The 27,773-nt window shown below is 32.1% G+C and overlaps 1 protein-coding gene across 1 annotated transcript in view; it reads right to left on the reverse strand.

The window, feature by feature from the left end:
- The window catches only part of LOC117175321 (retinal guanylyl cyclase 2), a 444,267-nt gene that overhangs the window by 137,674 nt on the left and 278,820 nt on the right, over positions 1-27,773 (reverse strand). The window contains exon 3 of the mRNA XM_033365029.1: positions 3,809-3,935. Coding sequence (XP_033220920.1) covers positions 3,809-3,935 — 127 coding nt within the window. The remainder of the gene's footprint in view (positions 1-3,808; positions 3,936-27,773) is intronic.

Here is a 27,773-nt window from a genome sequence, read left to right on the forward strand (position 1 = left end):
AAAACACGTAAACTCAGAAGATGTGGACTGTGACTGCACCATATATCTAGTCGGGAGTGGTGCTGACTGAAAACAGATGATTTGGAGCGATTCGCGCGGCATTTGTTGGTCATTCTAAGGACTTATTGAACTACCCTCGTATATTAAAATAAATAGAAGAGAGGATTTGATTAATGTAAACATAATTACTAGCACTCAAGCCCCTAATTTCGAATTTAGGATACCAACAGAAGCCCGTGGGGAAATCGCCATATATTTTCCCGATTACCTATCGGGTCCCGGTCGGTATAACCTGTTCAGGGCTCGATAGGGCTAACTCCAACGGCCCTGATCCGAACTCGATCAGGGTATGTATTGCACCGCCACCTAGTGTCACTTTGGTGAAATCACCTTTTACACATGTGTATATGTACTACGAATGTGTTGTGTTTGTGTCATCAAGTGTCAAAATCTCGTGTGTTGTCATCAGTGCTCTATCCAATATACAATACGTACGAGCTGCAAATGAAAGTAAGTAGATCATATTCACTAAAACTTAACCTCAAAATTTAATTCTATTTGGAAGATTATTACAGATTGAATATTAATTTATTATTTTGAAATTCAATGCAAGAAATCAATAATATTGGAAGTTGTAGATTTCTAGTATGAGCAAGGATGTTTGGGAATGTTCGATTCGAATTTTAACCTCAAAATTTAGTACGCTGTCACATATCCGTTAAACAGTCTTCAAGATTTTCAAAATCTTAATCAAAAACTTCAAAAGAATGAAGAATGTTGTCACCGTTTTGTGAGAATCTCATTGTATAAGCAATTTTTTTATTTTTCACATATTTTAATGAGAAATCATACTTATTTGAAATATTATTTTCATTTACAGATGGGTAGTCTCGATTTATCTATGAGCAAAAGAGGTTTCCAAAGAATTCTATCTTTGCACATGCTTGCTAGGTATGAATGTTTTATTGTTATTAATTAAATGTATGTACATGAACGTTATTAAACTAAAAATTATATTAATTTTTTGTTTGAAATAATATTTATTTGACTTATTTTTAGATGTTGCTTGCTCCAAGTTTAATGTAACAGAAGAAGAAGTGTTGTCTCATATTAGCACGGTTATTGCTAATGCCAAAGATTGGGGCGGATATAGAAAAGAAAGCCGCCAAATTAACAATTAAATTTTTTTTATAAGTTTAATTTCTTATTTTGACTACAGAAGTTATTTATTGAAGCTGTATTTACTTTGATATTAGAAGTAATAAAAAAGAGATTTAATTAAAAAATGAATCCTCAATGAATAACTTATCGGGACCAGATCCGGCACCGATCAGGCGGCCATATCTGGCTCCGGGCGGGCCGTGTGTTTCATCAGCCATCAGGCCACGACCTGGTATCCCGATCAGGGCCCGATTTGGCCAGATCTGGGCCCGATCAGGGTCAAGGCAAAATTTCTACACGGGAGTGGATCTAGAATAGAAGTAGTCCATATCTTAACTATCGATGAAATTCTAATATGATGCACTTAATGTTTATATTGCTTCTCATCACTCATTTTGACTATCAATAAATAATGTCGAGCATGGAAATCAATTTAATTTTTGAGAAATGGGTTTTTTATGATACGGTCAACTGGGACATACATGGATCGAAGTTTCTCTACTCTTTAACTTTATAAATTATTTTTTTGCCATGAAACTTTCTGAAGATTTTATAACAAATATTCTTAAGGCATACAGTAAAATCTCATTGAGACCAAAATTTGTCTAAAACCTTATATCAGAAATTTCATTCTTATGGTGAAAAAATAAACCCCTATTTTTGCTAGCTTGTAAAAAAATATGCAGAGGTCACGGTGAAGGTTTTATTAAGCGAAAATTCGACTTTTCAATTTTTTAGAATTTTCATTCGTATAAGTTGAACTATGTCATCTTATACAATGCAGGAAATTGGTTATCATGGTGACATGTGATTCTTAAATTTTGTTTTTTCTGGAATAAAAGATGTATGATTAAATCCTTAATGATTTGAAGTCAAATTCATCCCTACCAAATTGTGTATACTAAACTTGCACGAAATATTACTTACCTTACCGACAAAAATCTTTCTTGTTTTTAAGATGATATAAATATTATTTTCGTAAGTTTCTTTTAAAAAATTAAGAAAGACTTTTGAACATTTTAGCTATGTCGCAAAAGTATCTAAAAAATTGCTAAGAACGTCTTTTCATTTTATAGAATTTTGACCATATTTTGAGAAAGATTCGAGTGAGTTTCAAAGAAATGTGAGATGTTTCAGAAGTTTTTTTATAAACGTTTGAAGATTGACATATTTGCGAGAGTTTGCACCGAAAGAATTAGTCGCTTAAAAATTTGTCGACTTGTTGAAGAATGTGGTCAATAATTATCAAGAAATTATAAAACATTTCAGAAGAATTAAAAAATATTGATTGTAGAGTTTAAGTAAACAGCGGTATCAAATTTCTAATCCAGTTGACGATAGTCTCAGCGACAGTCGAAGAAAATCGAGAAGAAAGGAAACAAAAAAACAATTATTCGTAGCGTCACAAGTTAAACACACACCTACGCTTTTATGCATATACACATACACCCATACATGCATGCAATATTTTTGCAGTATACCCGACTTAATGGGTTATACGCAAACCTATACTAAACTAACTTAAGACGGAGAAAAAGATATCGCACAATGATATCGCAAAACCTCTATATTGCAAGAAAGCGCAATATGATAACTTAAAATCAACTCGTACCGGTTAATGATTACACATATTTCTGCGAAAGTTTCACTGAGGTTAGGAAAATAATTCTGAACTCGTCGACTGCGTCGCGCTGAAGTTCGCAAATTTCGGTAAAACGTGTAGAATCAACAACAGAAAACACACAAAAAATTTGTTCTCACTGACATATATTTCCTCCGAAATAAATCACATTATTGTATACGGACTAGAACTTATTTAATACAATTTAGCAAAAGCGCAAAATGTAACTGACAGATGGGATCCCCAATTTCTCTCAAATTTCATGAAGTTAAACGACGCTGGATAGCGCTGGCGTCGTAATTGTCGCTACACCTCAAATAAAAATAAAGCGAGTATAAGATGAAAGATTATCCAGACAAGCTCAAACATCGGAAATTATCTTCGATTTATGTAAAGTTTATTTGACAAGGTTAATTTTTGTTTCGGTGAATCTTTCACCTGGAATCGATGTAAACTTTACCTTCAATTTTTTCTGTGATCGCTTGCTGACTACTAGAACCCTCATGAGATAACAAAAGAAGAAATACAATGTCATAGCGCAATAAACTTAAATTCTTACGGTATATGTTGCAAAATTTATGCCGTATATAATGTAAAAACTGGCAATGTACGATATCACGATTTTTCGCTATTATAATGCGATAATTACGATATAGTTTTCTCAGTGAATACTACGACATATAACGCTGTATACAATAACGGAATAACGCAGTTTCGCACGCTGAAATTCAATATTCGAACTAACGTATTGTTTATTTGCAATAGGGTCAAACAAATGTGTCTTTATTTTGAATATATTTTTTGTTCAGCTTATTAATTAATAATTAAATCTAATTTTATTTTATTCAAAAAAGTCATTTGCATTTAATAAAAATTAGTTTAAATCAAGCATTCAAACAAATTTATTTGTTTAAAAAAATAAATAAATCTCTAAGTTAAGGTTTTAAAAAATCAGAAAAGAAATTATTTCATGAGGCAACCTTATCCATAATTATCCCGGTTGACGATAGTTGTATTAATTCTCACCTGAACCTATAATTGCTACCGATTTCCATCGGAAGTGACGAAAAAATTCTGCTACCACGTTGGCCACAGTCAATATTGATGGAGAAAGCCTGATGATTGGTGATACTTCTGCTTCTTCTTGGGATTTCTGAAACATTAAATTACATACATTGTATTTTTCTTGTGATATAATACTTTAATATTCTTTATCTAAACCAAAAATTTGAAAACGATTTTTTTTATTGTTTGTAATAAAAAATTGAAGTTTCATTAACTTTTCTTTCATCAGTCGAAAACGTCATACCTTCAATTCAATCCTGTTTGTTAAAAAAATTCCAATTTTAAATTGGAAACAAAAATATTTGAATATAAGGAAAATATTCTTTATCAGAAAAATAATACTTATTTGTACTTCCTCAATCAAAATACTGATGCTTTGAAGATACTCGAGGGTTGCCCCTCAGTAACCATTTTCCAATACTCTATTTTATGACAAATTTTTGAGGGTCGGTTTATCCACACATCAATGGATTTATTCAACACGTTAACCATTTTTATGTCTGATTAAGGAAATTTCATAGAAAAATTCCAAAGTGTTTCGAGGGGTAAATAATTTTATAAAGAGGAAAAACATTATTTTCTAATCTGAACAGGCACACTAGCCTAATTTGTACATTTTCAGTAAACAAATTTTTAAAAAACGATTGAATTGGTCAGGATTTGGAGGTACCTAATTTGAGTTTTGTCTTTTTTAATCACTTTTTTTATTTCGCCTCAGTATTTAGTGAGAATTTTGTGGGATAAAATACTGAACTAATAGTTTGGAATTTTCATACTTTTTCAAAACTTCCATTTAAGAAAATTGATTAGATATGAAAAATTGCATCACTATTGCTGATAAAATCGTGATTAGGATTAAAATCTCAAAAGTATTTTCTAAAGATTTTTTGCTGAAAATGAACATTGTGTCAATAGCTTTAAATAATTGTTTCTCTTTTAGAGACTAAATATCAACATTATTGAATGTAACGTTTTTATTCGAGAGTAATTCCAAAAATATTCTATGAAATTATAAATCTCTGGTTTTGAATGAAATACATAAAAACCAATAAATTAAGTGATAAAACGGCAACATTTTTTACAATATGATGCTCTGTATAAGTTTCAACGCTTCTTTGTAGCAAAAACGCTGCGAATATCCCATGAAAGTTCACCTCGACACAAAAATTCGCTTTTATTTTGCAAATTGTGGTATTGTCTCTTTCGTCAGGAGATTAAATTAAACACGAAATTGTTGCTTTAAAATTCAAATACTGCGAGAGAGCTTCACCGAACGAGAAAATAGATTCGAAACCTAATTTCCTAAACCAAATTTTCCTCGTTTTCTGCAAAACTACACGATTGCAATTTTCACAAAAAAAAACCTTACGTTATCGCTATTCGATGGGAGAAAAAAGATTAATAAATGAACAAGCGGCATAAAAATGAAAAACACATAATAGTACTGTAGCTAAAGCTTATTCTCTTTCATAAGTGCATAAACAAAATTTGAAATGGATAATAATTGTGTCCACAATTGGATTTCCTACTTATAACTTAACCAAGTATATTTCTAATGTTTCAAAACCAGTTTCAGGTAACACAGAATCATGTGTTGAAAATAGCTGAGATTTAAAGGATAGTTTAAATAAAATTAAAGTTTCTTCAATTCCTTTTTTAGTTTCATTGGACATTGTTTCAATGTTTGATAATATTTCATTAGATCTAGCATCAGACAGCCTCGAAGAAAAACGAATGCAAAATAAAAATTTAATTCGCCATTGTCTTCTATAGTTTCAAATTTCGTTGTAGAAGACGTAGAAACATCAAACAAACATAAAGCTATTGTCAATTTCATAAATACTTTTTAAAAGTATTGAAAATTCCATAAAATTTACATTTGAACTTTAAAATAATAATTCAATAGATTACCTTCATTTACGAATTATAAAAAAAAACTAAAGGTAAGTTATTTACCAATTGGCTTAAAAAAGCTACATGGTCTGGTAGATATCTTAATTTCCATTCTAAAACAAAAGGATTAGTTTTTAAAAAATCATCGCAGTAGTAAAAATTTCAAATGAAGAAATTAATTTTCTTCCAAAAAGATAAATGTAAAAAGTTAAAAATTCAACTGAAAGTTGTTGAATTTAGTTAAAAATTGATTTGTTAGTTGAAAATTAAACTATGTCGAAAATATTAATGCACTGTCCTAAAAAAATTCGCTTTTATTGTAAAAAAATTATGCATTTTTTTGTTTAATAATTCTACCGGTTGGAAAATATAATTTTCTTATTCAAAGGTTCCCCATTTTAGATGAAAATTCCTTTTTACCTACAAATAATGAAAAATTTAATCTTTTTGGTAAAATCCCTATTTTTGCATACGTTTTCATTCTTACTTAATTTTTTATTTCATTCTAAACGCGTTAATATTGTCAAACAAGTTTTGCGTTCCATGAATTTGGAACTTAGTTCTCAATAAATAAGTTATACATTCTATAGAAAAAAATGTAAGACTTTAATTGGTATTTTTTTGATCAAAACATTACTATATGAAAAATGGAAATAGGCCACATCGCTTTCACAATCATGACGTATTTACAAAACTTAACAAGCTACTGAATAGGAAAACTAGAACTATTTATAAATTCAATCTTGGTATCCTTACATAATTTACATTAAAAACAATACCTTTTGTATGTGTCGGACTCAATTAGCCTTCTTATAATGAGAAAATTAAAACTGTAAAATAACATTCTCTAAAATTTCCATTTTTCCAGGGCATTGTTTCATAAAAAAATTTAACGTAAGGTTCAAATTTGAAAAATTATTTTGAGATATTCATCTTTATTAAATGTTGAGTTTGTTTGTTTTCAAGATTAAATCAATATAATTTGCATATGTTCCTTGAGAAAGTTCAAAATTCTTTTTAAAGATTTCAAATATTTCGAAAATTTATCGAGAAACGCATGATATGAAAAAGTCAATCAAAGAAAAACGTTCCTTTTTGAAAGCTTTAGGATAATACTGTCATAGCAACAATATTGTAATAGGAACCTATTTTGGTCGTACAGAAAATAATAAAAAATTAAATGTTCCATTTTACGGTCGAAATATGCAAAATACAAAAAGAAAAGAATTTAAAAATATTGTGCACCCAAAAAAAAACGACATCAAAAATAAAAAAATTTAATTTGTGGACAAACGACACAATTTGCGAAAAAAAGAATTGTTGATCCAAAAAAGCTACAAATTTATTCTGGATTATTTCTTGAAAATGACACAAGGTACGAAAAAGAATTAATATATAAAAGTTGTTCCCCCTAAAACGATCTGCAGATTTGTTATTTATCATTTTTATATGGAAAAAACAGATTTTCATATAGTCGTAAAATTAGTACTAAGAATAAAGAATTGCATTTTTGGAAAAACGACACCAGCTACAATAATATGTTTTTTAACAAAATTTTTTACCTAAATTAAATCTAAAAATTATCATAGAACCGCCACTTTAAGCTAGGATGCGTATTTTCGAATAAAATAGTGGAACGTCTACAAACTTTCTCTAGACTGTTTTTCTGTAAGACACATATTTTTTTTTTACTCGCAAAAAATTTGAAAACAGAATCTAAGGCACTTTCCCCTCCATGTACTTCCCTCGCTTCCACCTTCCCCCACTCCGTCATGTCCTATTCCAACCCCTCCCTTACTTACCGTACCCTTTTTACACTTCCTACTACTTCCCCTTCAATCACTTTTTCCCCCTTCCCTCACTTCATCTTAACCGCACCACATCACTTTACTTCCCTTCAGCTCGCTCCCCACCCTCACAAATCCCTTCCATCACTTCCCCTCACTTTCACTCCTTTGAAAAAATGTAAGACGAACGAAAAATCAACCGAAACCAAAAGGGGTTTGAAGCCTGGTAAAATATTATGTTTGTATGTTTTGTGTTTTATTTTAATCATTCCGAAATTAAATCTAAACAAAAAATTGTTTGACTTAAAATGAGGGGTGGCACTATTTCATGCCAGAAGACTTAACCCAATTTATACACGGCCCCTATTGAACCTGCCATGGAGAATGCTTTTTAAAAATATTCTGTGTATCGATTATTATTAGTAAATGCGCTGTTATAAATAACATGTAAGTCTCTAACTATATCACAATAATGTTCAGAGAAGCGTGTACTTTTCCCGTATTATGCCGCTCGAAAAGGGAGTGAAGTAAGAATATCTATTATGGTGGAAACTTTGTTACTTTGTTGAGCGAAAGATAAATATAAAAAAAATAAGAAGAAGATAGAGTCTAATCGCATCAGTCGATGGAGGGTCGGTTTTCCCGGCATGCACCCTGGATTCCTTCTAGCCTATCCACTTCTGGCTCAAAATATAATTTATACTGATGACGAAACTCGTGCTGTTTTTATATCCTTCTTGAGCCTCCTTTATTCTTCCCGGAACTAAAACTTAACCCCTGGTATTATTTTTATGACAAAATTCAGGAGGTCTAAGTTAGGGGCAGATCTACGCAGTTTTTTCACTTTCCTAAAACACTTTACTTTTCACTCGGAAATAGATGGAAATTATTTTTAAGAATAATATTTTAAAAACTGAGAACGATTAGCTACATATATAAATGCGAATTGGGCTATTTATATTCCCGGTAAAAGTCTAAAACGCTGCAACTATAGAGAAAAATATTTTCCAAAATTCTTAACATTTTTTAAGCTCTTTCCGAATAATTTTTCTGGAATTAAAAAAAATCCGTTTTTTCGATTTTTCTCGATTATTGTTGCTTTATTTCATATACCCTTTAACCTATTGAAACCAATTTCTCCCGTGCATAGTAATTTTTTCCAAAAAAAATTTCCCTTTGAAGTTACTCGTATAATAAAAGGCAGCACTTGTCTTAAGATAGCGTGTATTTATAAAAAAGGATTCTTCTTTATTTTTCTCGTATAGATTAATGGGAAAGCACCCGACCGGCAATCGGAAGTTCTGTGGTTCGATTCCCAATGGAGCGTTGAGAGTAGATGTTTTTTCAGAAAAACTTGAATATTAATATATTGTTAAACCTAAACGCAATAGAAACCAGTTTCAGATTGAATATCACAAAGTCGATAAGTAGTAATTGTTATCTGGGTTGAAGCCTATTTGTCTAGTTTTTAAGTATATATTGCAAAATAGTGTAAATTTAAATGTTTTCTTAAATTTGCAATAACTTCCGAAATAGTCAACGTTTTTCAATGTCCTTGGGCTCATTTTGAAGCTCTTTTCTCAACGTATCACAATAGCTTACGAGCATGAATCGTTAAAAAGTCTTTTTGAATTGCAAGAACTGTGAAGTTGTAATAAAAAAGTAGGATAAATTTGAAAACATCTCATCTGTAGGCAAATCAGAATGAATGTTAAATAAATATATATTTCGCGGAAATTACATAGAAAATTCATGATTATATATTTCATATATTTTACAAAAATATCTTTGTTACTAAAAATAATATTTCAATTTTTCCAACTATTTTGTTACAAATTCAAGTTATTGCAATTCGAAAAAACATTTTTTACGATTACTGCTCGTAAGCTGTTGTGATACGGTAAAAAAAAAGCTTTAAAATGAGCCCAAGAATATTGAAAAACGTTGACTATTTCGTAAGTTATTAAAAAATTTTAAAAATAATGAAATTTACACTATTTTTGCAACATCTACTTAAAAACTAGACAAATTGGCTTCACCTTGGGCTTATTTTAAACGGAATTTCGAAAAAAATCAACCTTTTAAAGAAATATTTTTTTAGCTCCGGTATAATTAAAGCGATAAATACAAAAAAAGAACGATTTTTCTAAGTAAACCCAAAATTTTGACTGGTAGTGTAATATCATTAGCAATAAATTTAATATTTTAATATTTCTATACATGCTTATTTTATACTTGAAAATAGTATTTACACCTATATGAAAAAATATTATTTTTTGTCTAAAGACTGCTGAAAAGTGCTGTAGAAAACTAATTCTCGAATTTAAAAAGATGCAAAATCATATTTCACTCAGGCTCAGACATGCGTTGAAAAATGCGCTTAAAATGAAAATAAATGTCGTAAAAATTTCAAAAATCTAGAAAAGATGAAAACCAAGGAGCTTCGAAATACTGCCACCGATAACAATATGACAGGTGTCGTCCGCGAGCAATGATATTATTTTTCTTTTCTTCACAACCTCCCTCAACTATAAATGTACATATTTAAATTCTATCGACATATAACATTTAGATGTTTATTAAATAATAAATAAGGTTCGCGACCCTACTCTGTGACCGTATAAATCAAACCTCGCGAGTAGCGGTGGGGCTGACTAATCTCGGCTGACTACTACTGATAGTTCACCGGTGCCTAGTGAGGCCGACACAGTGCGTTCAGGCGACCGATCCTTCTCCCGCGTCCGCGCTGGTACTACCTCAGTAGCACCGAACACTGCAACCAAACCTCAAACTGTACAAACATCTAAAACAAGGAGAATTAGTAGCACACGCGCTAAGCCACCTATCGCAAAGAAAACTCTAGGCCCACGAATTAAAACTACGCCAACTATTGTTCCCAGCAAAAATACTCCCTCTCAGGATATGAAATTAAATCTTATAAATTTATTAAAAAGAGCAACAACCTTAACCACTGATATTATGGGAGGAAAAATAAATGTTACCGAAGTTATAAATTCAACCACCGAGATTATAAGTAATATACTTTCACTTGCTATCAAAAATGGTTATCTGCAATAACAATACTCTAAAAATAATTTGTTGGAATGCTCAAGGCATCCTTAAAAAGAGGAACGAATTAGCCACATACCTCTAAAAAATAAAAAATAAAAATTTGCTTGCTAAATGAAACTTTACTTCGCGAAACCATAAATATCAATCTAGTTCGCGGCTACAAATTATAAAAATAATACGAAATTATGCGATCTTAATCCAAGAAAATATTGAGCACCACGAACTGATAATTCCCAAACTTGAAGCCCTTGAAGCTACGGCTGTACAAATAAAAATTCACGGGAAACCGTACGCCGTCGTTTCGCTCTACCAGACTCTCTCCCGCAAATTTACAAAAAATGATTACAGAAAAATATTTAAGCTTGCACCCTCAGTAATAGCGGCAGGGGATCTAAATTCCAAGCACTTAGCTTGGACTAGCAGAACTAACAAAAATTGGTAAAAAATTATTCGAATTTATCAATGATAAAAATCTCTCAGTTTCAGCACCAGATTCGCATACTTTTTACCCTCACAACACCAAACATAAATCTGACCTTATAGACTTTGCAAATACCAAAAATAACTTCTATACTCATGACATTTGCACCATTAATTAATTTGACTCAGATCATCGACCAGTTCTTCTAAGCCTTTTTTACAAACTGCGAAAAAGCTCCAGTTACGCCTCGCTATAATTTTGCAAAAGCTACTAGGCAAACATTTAACTTGACCATAGAAACACTTGTTAATTTTGAACCTTCGATAACAAACGCTCACCACATCGATGAAGCCATAGCTAATCTTACCTCTATTATAAAAACTTCCATTCATACTTCAGTCCCTCAGACTACCATTAACAAATACGATCTACCTCTCAGCCCCAAGATTGAAGACCTTATCCACACTCGCAATAAACTCTGCCGAACGCATAAAAAAACTAAAAGCTGTATCCTTAAAAACGTCATCAACCACCTTCGGAAAACTATTGCAATTAAAGTTCAAGAGCACAGATGCAAAACTTGGAATAAAGAAGTCGGTAAACCTCAAATCAAGGATAACTCTATATATCGTATGACTAAAGCCCTATCAAAGCCGCGAACTGATATTCCCCCTCTCAAAAATCCAGACCAAATGTTCGCGTTCTCTCCTATCGATAATGCAAATCTCCTAGCGCATGACAAGCCATCTGATCCTCAGCGCATTGCGGAATGTGAAAAAATTGTTTTTAAATTTCTCAAAATCCCAAGCACTGATAAATTCACGAAAATAACCCATAAAGAACTAAACAAACAAATAAAAACTACTAGGAATAAAAAAGGTCCCGGCCCCTATTCAATTACAAATCTAGTCCTCAAAAAGGTTCCCATCTCTTGCCTAAAACTCCTTGCTCTTATCACTCTACGCAGGACATAATGCTCAAGCTAACCGAAGCCATTAGCCTATATTTCAATCGAAGAAAACATACTGGAGCTGTTTTCCACGATGTAGAAAAAGCTTTTGCCAGTGTCTGGTATGTAGGACTGATCAAAAAACTAATAAATTAAAATTTCCCAAGAGGGCTCATCCTCTTTATAAACTCTTATCTTTCTAACGGAAAATTTTCAGCCAAAATAGGCAAGACACTCTTAAAAGACAAACTCATCGGAGCGGGTGTGCCCCAAGGCAGTATTCTAGGACCGCGTTATTCACTTCATCCTGGTCGGTTCCAACAATTTTAAAACTACTTAACAAAGCTTTTGAAGTCATCGAGGCTTGGGCTAAACTATGGAGAATAAAAATAAACGTAACAAAGTCAGAATTAATTCTTTTGTCAGTCAGAAGACCAGTTAAAATTGATCCACCCAAAATGTTTAATGAACCAATAGAAACTTCATAAACGTCTTAATTGTAAGCAGCATATCCATGAAACTAAAGAGAAAGCTCTCGGAGTTCTCTCGCGCTTAAATCCCATTATTAATAGACACTCGAGTCTAAAACCCGAATAAAGACTCCTAATCTACAAAACTTTTATCCGACCAATCATAACTTATGCATGTACAATATGGAAAGGTGCATCAAAAAGTAATATCAATCACATTCAAATCATACAAAATAAATTTCTCAGACGTATCACAAAAACCCCCAGATATACTAAGAATTTTGTCCTTCAGAGAGAGTTTCAACTACCATACATTTCAGAGTATATAAAAGAAATCGCTACTAAATTCTACGAATCTGCATCATCATCACCTTTTCACCCTAAAAGACTTTCTTATAAAGTAAGTCACCCAGGTCGAAGTGGCCTGCCACTCCCGACCTACTAGAAACTTTATTTTTTTCGTCCCTATACCCCTACTTCCTTCCCTTCTTCTTTTCTCATCTTTCCTTCTTTAGAATAAATTAACTAATCTTTGTGGTTTTTTCCCGCTTGCGCCCTTTTTCCTACACATAATTAACGTCACTTTAAATTCCAGTCATGTAAAATTTCTCTCAGATTATGTAACAATGCCTAGACGGGTAGCGCACAACAACTTCTTCCAGTCCGATTATTCTTCATGGAGATCATTAACCGTGAGCGCGCGACTAGGCGACTTCGACGTGCCAGCCGCCCACTCCCGTGCATTGGATCCCACAAGAGGGGGCGATGGTTGGGGCTCCCTCATCCACACCCCCCTTTTTCTTTCTTTTAGTCAAAAACTTTTTCTTCGAGTTCGTTTGCACGACCGCCTGCCAGCAGAATAGTGTCTGGACGACATTCAGAAAGATAAAATAACGCTTACGTTATTTCCTCGCCCTCAGCATAATATTAGCATATACCAATATCTATACATTTAAAGCAATTTGACGAAGAAAGAACGAAGTGGCTTAATTCTTCACCGCCATTCTCTTGCGGGCCAAGGTAATTCGAAGGAACTTATTCAAGTACTCTTTTTGTTCTATCTCCTGGATCAGGTGGGGGCGGGGGGGGGGGGGGGGGGGGGGGGGGGGGGGGTATCTCCGAACTCCGGCGTGGTTAGTTGGCTTCCTTTTCCGAGGTGAAAGTTGGCTGTTAGCGCTATTATTCGGTGTCATCCCTGTACCTTGTGAGCTGGAACATTGTTAATCGAGATCCTGGGGGAGTTCACTGAATACTGGCGAACTCAAACCTGATCAGCGACTGGAGGTTGGGCGTAACTGAGACTACTGGGCGAGGTTGCGGCCGGAGTTGAGGGTTTCACGAACTTCCAATAACCATGCGAGCTAGTAGTGGGTTAGTCCGGTTATAAGGGGCTTCATGGTTCTTACTCAATATTATACTCCGGATCTCTCTTTTGATTTTTGGTAGTTGCCAAGAAGGCATCTAAACGCTCGACAGCGGACCAGACAGAAGCAGCAGCGGATACAAGAAGAGGAGCGCGAACTCGCTCTTCTGAATGATGCTCAAAAGGCCACCAATTGTTTTAACGTAAATTGACCTTTGCTCAAACTAACAGCAACCGAGTTCAATTGTCAATAATTGTACCTTGCTACTGCAATACGAGAGCATGGTTAACACAGCAAGCCCAGAAGTCTAAATACCAACAAAAGTAAAAATACTTCAAACGTCTGAATTGCAATAGTGATTTTATTGAAATCAATAAACAATTTGACCAATTGAATTAGATAAATTGACTTTCCTGTAACCTCTATCTTTCCAAAAATGAATCCTGCTGCATCAGCTATGTCGGCTAAAGTTTTTTTATTTATATGTAAAATAATGAACGAGCTTTATTTGTCATATTAGAATATTCTCAATAGATTTTGTAGAATGAACATGTCTTTTATAATTAATTTAGACAACCTGCATAATACACTGTCCATATATTTACTTTATTCTTTTCGTAATTTGAAATGGAAATTTCTTAAAATAAAGGAAATACAATAAAACACATACGAAAATAAAAATGTATTTTAACATTTCAGAGATTTTGCATTCTTTTTCTCAGTTACCTCTAGCCCATCTTTAGAAAAATTAAGGAGTTTTAATAAAATAAAAAAAGCATTACTTAACAATCATTATGGGGGTTTAAAGATGCATTGCAAATTTTTTTTGCAAATTTCAATGCTTTTTTTATCCTTTTAAGGTTCATTTGCGCTCGCACCGAATAAAATGATCGGTATCTCAATTATGAATTTTCAAGCAAAAAACTTGATTTGAAGAAAGAAGTTGAAATTTCAATTAATAATTCAATTTTTAACCGGAAAATGTAAATTTAAAATAAAAAATGTATTACTTGATATTTAAACTAAAATTATAATAATTTTAAATTAGAAATAGTTGCATTCAACTAAAAATTACGAACTTTTCACTGAATAGTTAAATCCTTAACGAAAAACTTGTATTTTCTACAAGAGTTAAATGTCCATAAATATGATTAAATTTTTTACCAAATATTTGATTTTTCTATCAAATTGATGAACTTTCAACAAATTTAATTGTACCAAATAGTAAAATTTATTTTTAACTAAAAAAGATAAATTTTGGACCTTAAATAGAATAGTTAAAAAATTGTGTTTAAAAAATAATATTCTACCGAACATTTGAGTTTTCTGTCAAATAGTTGAATTTTCTACCAAATTGTCGAACTATAATTTCTAAAGAACTAATTTTCCAGAAAACATTAAAATTTTCAAGAAAAACAATCCAAAAATGTAATTTTCAACCAAATGGTTTACTTATCAGTTACAATATTCATTCGCTACCAAAAAAAAATGTTAAGAAAGTAGTTCAACTTTCAACCAAAGAGATGAATCTTAAACTAGAATAAATAAATCTTTAAACAAAAAAAATGAATTTTGAAGTTTAACTTTCAACCAGTAAAATTAATTTTTTATCTAAAAGTATAAACTTTCAATAAAAAATATAATAGCTGATATTTCAATGAAAAAATTTTTTATTTTAAATTATAAATTCTTTTTTATAATATAATTTTATAATATTCTTTATTTGTTTTAATCACAAATAGAATCACCATATTTTCAGTTTAAAAAATCTGCCCGCCTGGCGGGCATATTCTCATCGCGCGCTGTGATCGCAAGTTTGAGCGCGCCTAGGGCGCGCGACTGTTGTTTATCGCGCTTTGCGCTCGATCATATAATTTGGTGATTGAGAATTTTCTTTTGTTAAAGCTCCTCTGGCTTTAACGAACAGATTCTCATCATGTATCTCGCGCTTTGCACTCGAGGTCATCTTAAAAATTTTACATCATTCCATGCAAAAATATTGCCAAATTTTCCATTCGGAGGGTGACTAAGAACTCGCAACGTGATTTCTGTAGATGCGATAGGAAAGTCGACTACAGTGTTAAGAAACCTCGCTGCAAAACCTGAAAACCACCCCTATGATAAACGATATTTCAAATTAGTAAAATCGACAAAATCAGCCAGAAATTAATAAAAAGTTGTGTGTTTAATGTCCTGAAAAATTACCCCTTTTGTTCCCCCGACGCATTCTAGTAGTAAGAAACCTTGCTCGAAAACCAAAAACCCACCCCTTATCAATAAGGTCCCAAAATTCTGGGAAATGTCCAATTCGGTTCAAGGGTAATACATTTAAGATCATTTGGTAGCCTAGAAAATAATTAACAAACATCCCCCTAATTATGGTAGTGGCAGAACGTCTCGGTCCTATACCAAAAAACCACCCTTAAGGAAATCCAATTTTTGAAAATTCGGAAAATCGAGAAAAACAGCCAAAGGGTAATAAAGGGTTAGATGTTTAACATCCGGAAAAATATCCCATTTTGTTCTCCCGACTAATTCTGGTGGTAAGATACCTCGCTCGGAAACAGAAAACGCACCCCTAATTAATTAGTTACAAAAATTGTAGAAAATGTAAAATTCAGTTCGATATTAATACATATACGATCATTTAATAGATTAGAAACTTAACCAAAAGCATCCCTATAATTAAGGTAGTGGCAGAACATCTCTTTCGGATACCAAAAAACCACCCCTAATGAAATCCAATTTTTTTTAATTCGGAAAATTTAGAAAAGCAGCCAAAGGGCAATAAAAAGTTTGATTTTTGACGTCCTGAAAAATTACCCCTTTTATTCCTTTGACTAATAATGGTGGCAAGAAACCTCCTTCGGAAACCGAAAAGCCACTCGTAACTATTTAGTTCCAAACATTGTAGAAAATGTCTAACTCAGTTCAAAATTAGAAAATATACGATCATTTTTAGCTTGAAAAATTAACCAAAAGCATCCCTTCAATTATGGTAGTGGCAGAACATCTCGGTCGGATTCGAAAAAGCCACCCCTAATGAACTCCAATTTTTTTAAATTCGGAAAATCGACATAAATAGCCAAAGGTTAATCAAAAGTTCGTTGATTAGCATCCGGAAAAATTACCAATTTTATTCTTCCGAATAATGCTGGTGGTAAGAAACCTCGCTCGGAAACCGAAAACGCACCCCTGACTAATTAGTTACAAAAATTATAGAAAATGTAGAATTCAGTTCGATATTAATACATATACGTTCATTTAATAGCTTAGAAACTTAATCAAAAGCATCCCTATAATTATAGTAGTGGCAGAACATCTCTTTCGGATACCAAAAAACCACCCCTGATGAAATCCAATTTTTTTTAATTCGGAAAATTTATAAAAGCAGCCAAAGGGCAATAAAAAGTTTGATTTTTGACGTCCTGAAAAATTACCCCTTTTATTCCCTTGACTAATAATGGTGGCAAGAAACCTCCTTCGGAAACCGAAAAGCCACTCGTAACTATTTAGTTCCAAACATTGTAGAAAATGTCTAACTCAGTTCAAAATTAGAAAATATACGATCATTTACAGCTTGAAAAATTAACCAAAAGCATCCCTTCAATTATGGTAGTGGCAGAACATCTCGGTCGGATACCAAAAAGCCACCCCTAATGAACTGCAATTTTTTTAAAAATCGGGAAATTGAAAAAAACAGCCAAAGGGTGATAAAAAATTGGATGTTCAACTTTCTGAAAAATTCCCCCTTTTATTCCTTCGACTAATGCTGGTGACACGAAACCTCGCTCGGAATCCGAGAAGCCACCCCTAATTAATAAGTTCCCAAAATTCTAGGGAATGTCCAATTCAGTTCAAATTTAATTAATTAATCAAAAGGATCCCTCTAATTATAGTAGCGGCAGAACATCTCAATCGGATACCAAAAAACCACCCCTAATGAAATCCAATTTTTGAAAATTCGGTAAATCGACAAAAACAGGCAAAAAGTAATGAAAAGTAAGGTGTTTAATGTCCTGAAAAATTACCCCTTTTGTTCCTTGACTAATGCTGGTTGCAATAAACCTCGCTCGGAAACCGAAAATCCACCCCTAATGATTAAGTTCCCAAAATCCTTGGAAATGTATTACCTTTGAACTGAATTGGAAATTGCCTACAATTTTGGGAAGTTCTTAATTTAGGGTGGGTTATCGCTTTCCGAGCGAGGTTTCTTGCCACCAGCATTAGTCGAAGGAATAAAAGGGGAGATTTTTCAGGACATTAAACATCCAACTTTTTATACCCTTTGGCTGTTTTCGTCATTTTTCCGAATTTTAAAAAGTTGGATTTCATTAGGGGTGGTTTTTTGTATTCAACTAAAATGTTTTGCCACCACTTTAATCAGGAAGATGCTTGTTATTCATTTTCTAGGCTATTAAATGATCGTAAATCTATTACCCTTGAACTGAATTGGACATTTCCTAGAATTTTGGGAACTTATTAATTAGGGGTGGATTTTCGGTTTCCGTGCAAGGTTTCTTACCACCAGCATTAGTCGGGGGAACAAAAGGGGTTATTTTTCAGGACGTTAGACACCCAACTTTTTATTACGTTCTGGCTGTTTTCATCGAGTTTACTAATTGCAAATATCGTTTATCGTAGTGGCGAGGTTTCTCAACAGCAAAAATTTTCGTCTCGTGTTGATTCCGATCGGTTAGACTTATTACTCTCTCTATTTTCATCCAACATGCCTGGCTAACGAACTTGACCTTTATTTTAGGACACTAAAAAGAGTGTACCACAGGCCAATATAATAGAATGAGTTTTTTAAAAGTTATCGTGCTGACATACAGCCATAAATACATACAGGGAGACGGACAAACAGACACATTCGTAAAAACCTATTTTTCGGATTCAGGGGGTCTCAAAACGTGGACATTTGACTAAAACTGGGGGGGGGGGATTTTGCACAAATATGATACCTTCTCTGATGAGAATGTAAAAATTATTTTCAACAAAGAACAATGCACTTGCAAAACAGTTCAATGCAACCCAAAATGACGAATTTGTAAGCCAACTGAACTCAAAAAAAAAAAATACGAATTCGTAACAAATTATTTGAATAGTCAAACAAAAAGATGAATTTTATACAAAACAGATTCATTTTCGAACTGAAAAGCTGAAATACGAATTTGAAACAATATAAAAAAATTTCTAACATGATTGTTTAATTGTGAAACCAAAAGATAATTTTCGAACGAATTGTTGCATTTTTTATTTGACTTTTATGTTAAGCGGCGAATTTTCAACAAACTACATAAACTCTTAAGCAAATTCTTGATTTTTCTATCAAAAACAATTAAATTTCAACCATTACTGAAATGGGTAAATTTTTAGTACGAAACAATAATTTTAATATTAATTTTTAACAAAGTTGTGAAACCTTCAAGCAAGTAATTGAATTTTTTTAACAGTTGAATTCTTTTATAAATAGTTTTATTTTTAACTGAAAATATTAATTCTTAACATAGAAGTTAATTTACAAGCAAATAGTTTAATTTTCTATCAAATCATTGAGCTTTAAAATAAAGTTCAAAAGGTTATGGAAGATTTCAGAAGAATTAAAAAAATGAGCATACTGCAAAATCCAGGAAAAGAATTCTCGTCACTTGAAAATTACTAAAACCGAAAATATTCGATGTAGGAATATCCGTAAATATAAAATAATCAATAATTGAACATTATTAAGTTGAAAAACTCTTACTAGTCTCAAAAATGAAAGCAGAATATAAACAATTCAAATGTTTTTTTCAATTTGTCATAAAATTTGGTAAAATTCTGTATATTAAAAAAATTGACCTAAAAATTTACTGAATTATTTTTCGACACATTTGAAATTTTTTATTTACATGAAAAATATTAATAATATTTTATTTATAACTTGTCAAAAAAATTAAGAATGTTTAGCACTTTCGTATTCTTAAATATGCGAATCCAATTTTAGCTTGGATTCCAGTGCTAAATAAATTTGAACAAATAAATATTTATTTGAAATTCTTCTCTTGTAATAAAAATTATATTATCAGGCAAATCGAATAACTTATGCGATTAATGGTTCTAGGTAAGGTAAATAATTTAAGGTGAAATAGATTAAACGTGTACAAAATTCATGTTTTTTTTTTCATTTTGAAGACGGAACTCGTCTATTGACTAATTTCACATTATTGCATTATTGCACAATATCACCTTCATTTATCAATCTTCACTGTTTTTCACGTTTCTCACTTCAATATCCTTACTAAATTAAGCCCTGAATATATTAACATGTTTTTTCTCTGAAATTAGTCATACTTTTCCACAATTGAATTTCGGAATATAAATATTTTTTCACAAATCACATTTATCATTTTCTACTAATATTTATTAGTTCAGTTTTCTCTAATATAATAAATGGAATGTAAGTATTAATTAACTTAAAAGAATTAATGTTCTTAGTTTAAAATAATAAGATCAGTCAATTATTTCATAAATTGTAGCCAGTACCTCATTTCAATAAAAAGTATATTTTCAAACTGAAGAAATTCTATCAAAGAAATAACGTTATAATTCAAAAAAGGGAAAATATCATTATTTAATAAAAATTTTGCTTTATGTTTTTTTCCAGTAAGTTCTTCACAAATTCCTCAAAGTTATTCATCATCAAACTGGTTAAATTAATTTAATAAATTTAATATTAAGTTTTACACCAATTCAAATTCACAAAATTTGCTCCCTGCGCAGATACATGCCCACCACGCACTGCGCACGCGGCTGACAGGTTTCGGTGCGCCTGAAGCGCACGACTATTGGTTCTCGCGATTCGCGCTTGATAATATATTTATCTCGCACTTCGCGCCCGGTATTTGCATATATTTTTATTCTCTCCTACCCTAAAAAGTGTAGGGAAGACAGCCAATACAGAAGACAAATCAATAGATAATCATTTCATAGAAATACCAATGAGCATTAAAGAATTAATTTCATGTAATTAATAATAAATACATGATACGTGCTGATTCAATAAAATTATAACGAATTATTTCAGTCATATCTGTACTTTTGATTAGGAATTGTCTTCTGTAGGGTTAATATCCAATACCTACTGTAAAGTGGTCTCCCCATCATTTCAATCAATTTTTGTTATTAAAATTCATAATATACATTGGTATTGAAACATACCCGTTGTCATTAAGTTGTTTTTATGATTATAAAAAGGGCGCAATTTATTCAGAAAAATTTGTTATCAAACATTTTACTGCATCTTATGTCAATTTTTCATAAAGTTTATATGTTTACTTTTAATGTTATTGTTTACGATTTAAAAAAAATGCGCAACCTAGCGTAAAGTAGTTTGAAGCAAGTTTGAGGATATAATTTAGGCGCCAAATGTTGTAAATTTTGTTTAAAAAAATTGTGTTGTAGCTTTTGTCGTTTTCTCAAAAATTTAATATGTAACAAGAGTTTATAACAAAAGTTGCAGATCATTTTGTTTAAACAAATTTTTTCTTCAATTTTTTTTGTCTCTCGTATATTTTTTCCAAAACTTAAATTTCTTAATCTTATTTTTTCACGATTTATAGAAGATCAACTCGTCCTATATGAAAACTATTACTAACAAATTTTCAGCTCTTTTTTAGATGAGTCGCGTTTGTATGTTTCATTTTGCCATACATTTCGTCCAAAAATTTAATTTATTCACTTTTTATTTTATTTTTTAAGCTTAAAACCAAAACTACGCGTATTTAAAAAAATTATTGATGAACAAATTTTATGTCTTTTTTACAAGAGCAACTGTTCTTAATTTAAAATTATTTCTTGAAAAAAAGATCCTACTCCATCTTCACTCCATTGGGGATCGAAATTTTTCAATATCTTGTGTCTTTTGTCCACAAATTTAATTTCTTCATTTTCATTTTGGCTTTTTACGCATTAAACGAAAACTACGTGTTCTATCAAAAAGTTGTCCGTAACAGATTGTTTTTGTGCAATCTTGAATTTTCGATTTTTCAAGAAAATTCAAAATTTTGTTTATAATATATCTTATAGGGCGGCCTAAAATGAACGTTTTTCTTCTATTTTCGTTTTTTCTTATCGTGCGTTTTTTGGCTTAAAATTTTAATCATCTTTTTTTTATTTAAAAAATGATATAACTCTCAGAATTTTCTTTTTATCGAAAAAGGTCATGAAAATAAATTGTTAGAATTTTCGAGTACTACGAATAGCCGTACAAGCGATCTTTATATTTAAAAAAATTCCTTTGAAAATTTTTTAAAATGCTCTAACTTTTTGATATTTTGTCCAAACTAGCTGGCTAACGAACGTGTCCTTTCTTCTCGTACCCTTATGACGTGTGCCAAAGGGAAATCCAGCCGGATAATTCCTTTTAATTTTACTGTGTTTACAGACTATTTTTTCTTACTCAGGGGGCCTCAAGAAGTCGACATGTAATGGAATCCTCGAAAGTCATTTTTTACATCAAACCAATACCTTCTCATTATAGATGAGAATTTAAAAATACAAGACTCAACTAATCGACTCTCTATAAATTCGCGAACCTCATTATTTATATCCACACATTAGGGAATATCCATAAATTACGCGACACACTTTTTCAATAGATTACCCCTCTCCATGTAAATATTTGGAACAAAGTAGTTTATAATATCCCAACTACGTTAATTAATTTATCTAAAATATTTTCAGTCGACAGATATGCATTAAAAACTTAATTTTTTTAATTCCTGTAAGGTTTCGATTGTACTGGGCAGAAACCCTTATAATTTCGGTCGTGTGTCTGTCCGTCTATCCCACTTAATCCTCGAAGTGTATGTGAGGGGAAAATAGGGAAGCGACTTTAGGCAAAGTGAGGGGACATGGGGAGTGTGGAAGAAGGAGAAATTAGGATAAATTCTGGATGGGAAATAGCGAAAGTGAGTGGAAGTGAGAGAAAGTAGGGTGAATAATTAAAACCCTTCTTTTTAGATGCGCAGCGGCTACATTAATCCATTTTTTAAACATTTCTAGTACACAACTTTAATTTTTTAATATTCATCATGCATTTTCCTCAATCTTTTCGATAAACTTCCTTAAGATTTCTTTGTACAGTTTTAAACTCTGCAAACACTCTTTAAATCCTTTAAAATATTTTAAAATATTTTCAATTCTTTGAAATGGACTGTTTAATATTTCATTACAATATTACAAAACCTTTTAAAATCTGTTGTTTGCATGAAATCTGACAATATTCTTTAAAATCCCTAGAAATATTTGAAGTTCTACGTATTGTTTGAAATCTTTTGAAATTCCTTAAAGAATTTTCAATTGTAAAAAACTTCATTTTTGTAATGTTTTTTGCAAATGATAAAAAAAATATATTGATCCACAGGTATGAACTGTTCATAAACTTATTACAATATTTTATTGTGAAATGACTCAGATTAACGTTATATGTTCTGATTTTAGATACATTAATGTCATGTAAAGTTCAGAATAGATGTATGTAAAAAACTAAACAGTGAAAATTAAAATGGAAATAACTTTACAGACAGTCTTCTTAGATAAACTAGAAGACGATGTTTTTGCTTCACAAGGAACCTTAGGTCTAAAATTGAGTGAAATTCATTCTAAGGCATTCGATGATGTGGCGGTCGATAGACAATAATAATTTGTAGTTCCTAAGTATTTATAGAATTAAACATATTTTTGCAAATCTATTATATTTTTGTTCTTCTTTCTCACTAGGCTGCATCTCAAGCTGTGAAAATAAAAAAAACTGAAGTGAGGAAGAATAGTAGCCAGATGTTAGTCAACTGATTTTGATGAACGTTTCGCAACCAGTTTTACAACTAAAGAGAGCAAATGTGATTAGTGTTATCATAAAGCCAAAAAAACTGAAGATATTAAGGTACTAAAAATATTATTTATAATCTATTTCTAACACAATATGTGCACTTTTTCAATCCAGCTTTATATATTTATTGATATAACGTTACACCTAAACACTTACGAAACATTTTTAACGTTAAACATTAGTACATCGCTAAATAGTAATTATTTAGTATTTTATTCATTCATTTTTTAATGTAAAATTTAATTTTGTTGTGTTAGACAAGTTTATAATATCGATGTGTTGGTAGAACTGTCATTGACGTTCTGTCAGATTTTCAGCTTGATAGCTTGACATTTGGTGAAGTGACGCCGTATTGTGTACATCTATCTTCGTGTGTGGTTTCGATTTTTCACGAAAAAAATGTCATCGACGTTGCACAATGCCATTCTTATCCGTGAGCATTTGGCTAAAAATAGGTATATCAAGCTAGCACCTCCACAATCGAATTTTTGAATTTTTCATAGCTCAGAATTTTTGGCTTTTTTTGTGCTTTTTTTGGGCTGCAATTAAAATTTTTGGGCTCCTTTACTTTTATAAAAAAAATCAATTTTCTTGTAGAGGTACCAGCTTACATTAACCCAGGACCTCTATTTCTTTATATCACTAAATAATAAAAATTCAATTACACCAGAATTTTAGCCTTTTTTGGGCTATTGAAGTATGCAAAAAAATTACCCCAAACCAACCCTTACCTTACAAAATTAACCCCCTTTAAAACATTGAAAATGTTCAGTAATTTATTAACGGGATATTTTTGGGCTTTTTTCGGGCTCCCAGAAAATACCCCCTTCGATTTTTGGACTCTAAACCTTACAGTAAAAAATGACGTCTTTGTAACAAGCAGATATGAAATTGTCAAAAAATAACTTTTATTAAATCTTAGAGCTTGAATAGTCTCTGATTTTTGGGCTCCTGGAAAATACACGCTACGATTTTTAGGCTTCAAACCTTAACGTCAAAAATCAACCCCTCTCTACCACATAGATACAACTTTGTAAAAATAAAAATTTTCTAGAATTATTCAATGGAAATATAGCCTCTGATTTTTGGGCTTCTGGAAAGTATACGCTACGATTTTTAAGCATTAACCCTTAACGTCAAAAATCATCCCCTCTCTGACACGTAAATACAAATTTGTGAAAAAATAATTTTTTCACATTTTACAAACAACCCCTCTCTACCTCTTTGATACGTCCTTGTCTAAAAAAAATCTTTTTGAGAATTTTACAACAGGAATAGAGTCGATGATTCTTGGGCTCCTGGAAAATACCCACTACGATTCTTGGGCTCTAACCATCAACGACAAAAATCAACCTCTCTCTACCACGTAGATACGAGTTTGTCAAAAAGTAACCTTTTTGAGAATTTTGCAAATTCAATAAGATCTCTAATTTTTTATTCCAAATCGGTTTGTAATATCAATAATTATCTACCTGTTAATCCTTATTTTATAATATAATCTTAAAATCTTTATAATTAATAGTCGCATTTTATCAACTATAAAGGTTTTTAATCTGAAATTGTCGATTTCAAACGCTTATAATTTTTATTTTTCACGTATCTAAAGCTAAATGTCAAAATTCTTTGACAGTAATAAATGTACGCTTTAAAATTAAAATTCAGAATGGAATGTTTGTAAGCAAAATATGTAAGCATTGTAAAAAGTGGATGATATAGCTGAAAAATATAAAAATTAGATTTATTATTAAGAAAACTGTTGAATCAAATTTGAAAATTTCTTTTTTCCTAATGTTTCTAAGATTTTCGACAAACAATAAATATAATGCTATTTCCCGGGTTTTCCCTGTCCCGTAGAGTTCCCGGTCATTTTTTGGTTTCTCGGTTAGAGACCTGTTTAAGTATTATTTAAAGCTTTTTTCAGATATTGTTTACTGTCCTTCTCTCCATACGTAAAGCTTTTTATATAGCAAATGTATACAAATTAAAAATTTTCGTTGCACTATAGACGATCGCCCCCTTGCCCAGGTGTATTAAGCAATACTTGAACCTACCCTCAACCGACCGAGCGTCCACTTTAAAATTTTTACGATTTTCGACTCTGCAAGAGATGAAGCTTGATCCGTTAAAAACCAGAGATCGGAAATTTGGATGATTCCTTTATACTCTCGTAAATAAGAATGTAATAGTTCAAATTTCTTGGAAAGTGGACTGCACGTGCGAATTTGTTATTCACAGAAAATCGCCGATCCTCCAATGTACACCGAAATCGGTGTTCAATAGAGTTGCCACAAATTTGAGCCACACAGGTTCATTCGGAGAATCTAGGTGAAAAGCATCATTTAGACACTGTTTTTTCTCATCCCGTGCAACGTGAAGTGTCGTATACAAACTTTAAGTCACCTGTTAATATCATTTTGTCGGTCGTTATTTGAGTGAAACAGATGTTAATAAGCAGGTAAGTTATAATAATAATTACCTAACTTTTTATTTTCTCCCATTTCTAAGCGACTAAATAGTCTTGGAATAAAAATATTACTTGGCGTGATGTAATATCCAAATGTTAGGTTAGTCAAAACCTACTATATAACATTCAAACCACCAAAGCCGGGATGTACAAACTAAGTCGTGTCCGTCTGCATAGAAATTGATGCCTGGTCGTTTGAACAAATTTCCACTAGATTTTCTCCGGAAGTTTAAGGGTATCTTAGATATCTAATCTTGCAGTGGCAAGTGTCATACATGAAAGATAAGGTAAATACAATTGTATAATAAAAACAGAAATTTGTTTTTCGCGATGAGTAGGGATGTAAATTTGCATGGCACACTGAATAATACAAACTACAAAATAGCCTCGGAACGGACTGGAACTTTTAATGACAAAAGGCATGCACACGGAAAATTTTAAAGGTCATGTTTCAGGCGAGGAATGGAGACTGGGTGTTTGGAATGCTAGGGGAGTAAATGATCTCAAGGTAAAAGAATTGCGTGAAAATATGGACGTGAAAAAACTAGATATTTTATGTGTGCCCGAAACAAAGAAAAAGGGAAGCGAAACTAAAGACATAAAAAACGGCGTGTTAAAAGGCGGATTTGAAATATGGTCGGGAGTAGACTGTGAATCACATGGTAAACAAGGAGTAGGTCTCATTTTGAGTGAAAGAGCAAAGCAGCATCTCAGAGACCATGGCTTCGTGTCTCCCAGACTGCTGTGGGCTAGAATGAAAGAAGGAATCAGAAGACTATTTATTATAGCATGCTACGCGCCGGTTGATAGTGATCCTAGAGCAGTAAAAGACGCCTTCCGGGACACTTTAAATGACACAATAAATATCTGCGAACATGGGGAAAGAATGATTCTACTAGGAGACATGAACGGTTGAGTGGGCATCCAAAATCAGGATACAGAAAGAGTATTAGGTAATTTTGGGGATCCCAGAACAAACTATAACGGAGATAAATTAGTTGGTATATGCTTAGAGACCGGTCTGTTTATTACAAATACTTGGTTTAGGCATAAAATGATCCACATGTACACCTGGTCTAAAGAAAAAAGCCGCAGTATAATTGACTTTGTTGTTGCGGATGAGAGACTTAGAGAGTTAGTCAAAGATACAAGGGTCATGAGGGGTCCTGAATGCAATACTGATCATTACCTTCTGATCTCAAAAATTAACTTAGGTCGGGGTTGGAGAAAAAAGAGACCCAAGAAAGCAAAACAAACGCGAATCAAAATTGAGAACCTACAGAAACCGGATGTGCGAATAGATTTCCAAAATAAGATAATCAAAAGCATAGATAGGGCAACATGGGAGGACCGTATAAAAAACAAAGATTTAGAGGGCGTCTGGACAATGTTACGGGATATCCTTGTTAAATGCAGGATCGAAGTGTGTGGTACCGCAGTTCTAGGAAGAATGTCTGGCGATGCGTGGTGAAATGATGAAATTCAGGCTGCCCAAAAAGCAAAAAGAGAAACGTACAAGAGAACTTTCAACAACGCAGGTCTTAGCAATGAGGAAATAAGTAGACGTAGAAATGATTATAGACGCGAAAACAGGATACTTAAACGATTAGTTAAAGAAATTAAAGATACAATTAG

The sequence above is a fragment of the Belonocnema kinseyi genome, chromosome 6 (assembly GCF_010883055.1).
Source record: "Belonocnema kinseyi isolate 2016_QV_RU_SX_M_011 chromosome 6, B_treatae_v1, whole genome shotgun sequence".
NCBI classification, from domain to species: domain Eukaryota; kingdom Metazoa; phylum Arthropoda; class Insecta; order Hymenoptera; family Cynipidae; genus Belonocnema; species Belonocnema kinseyi.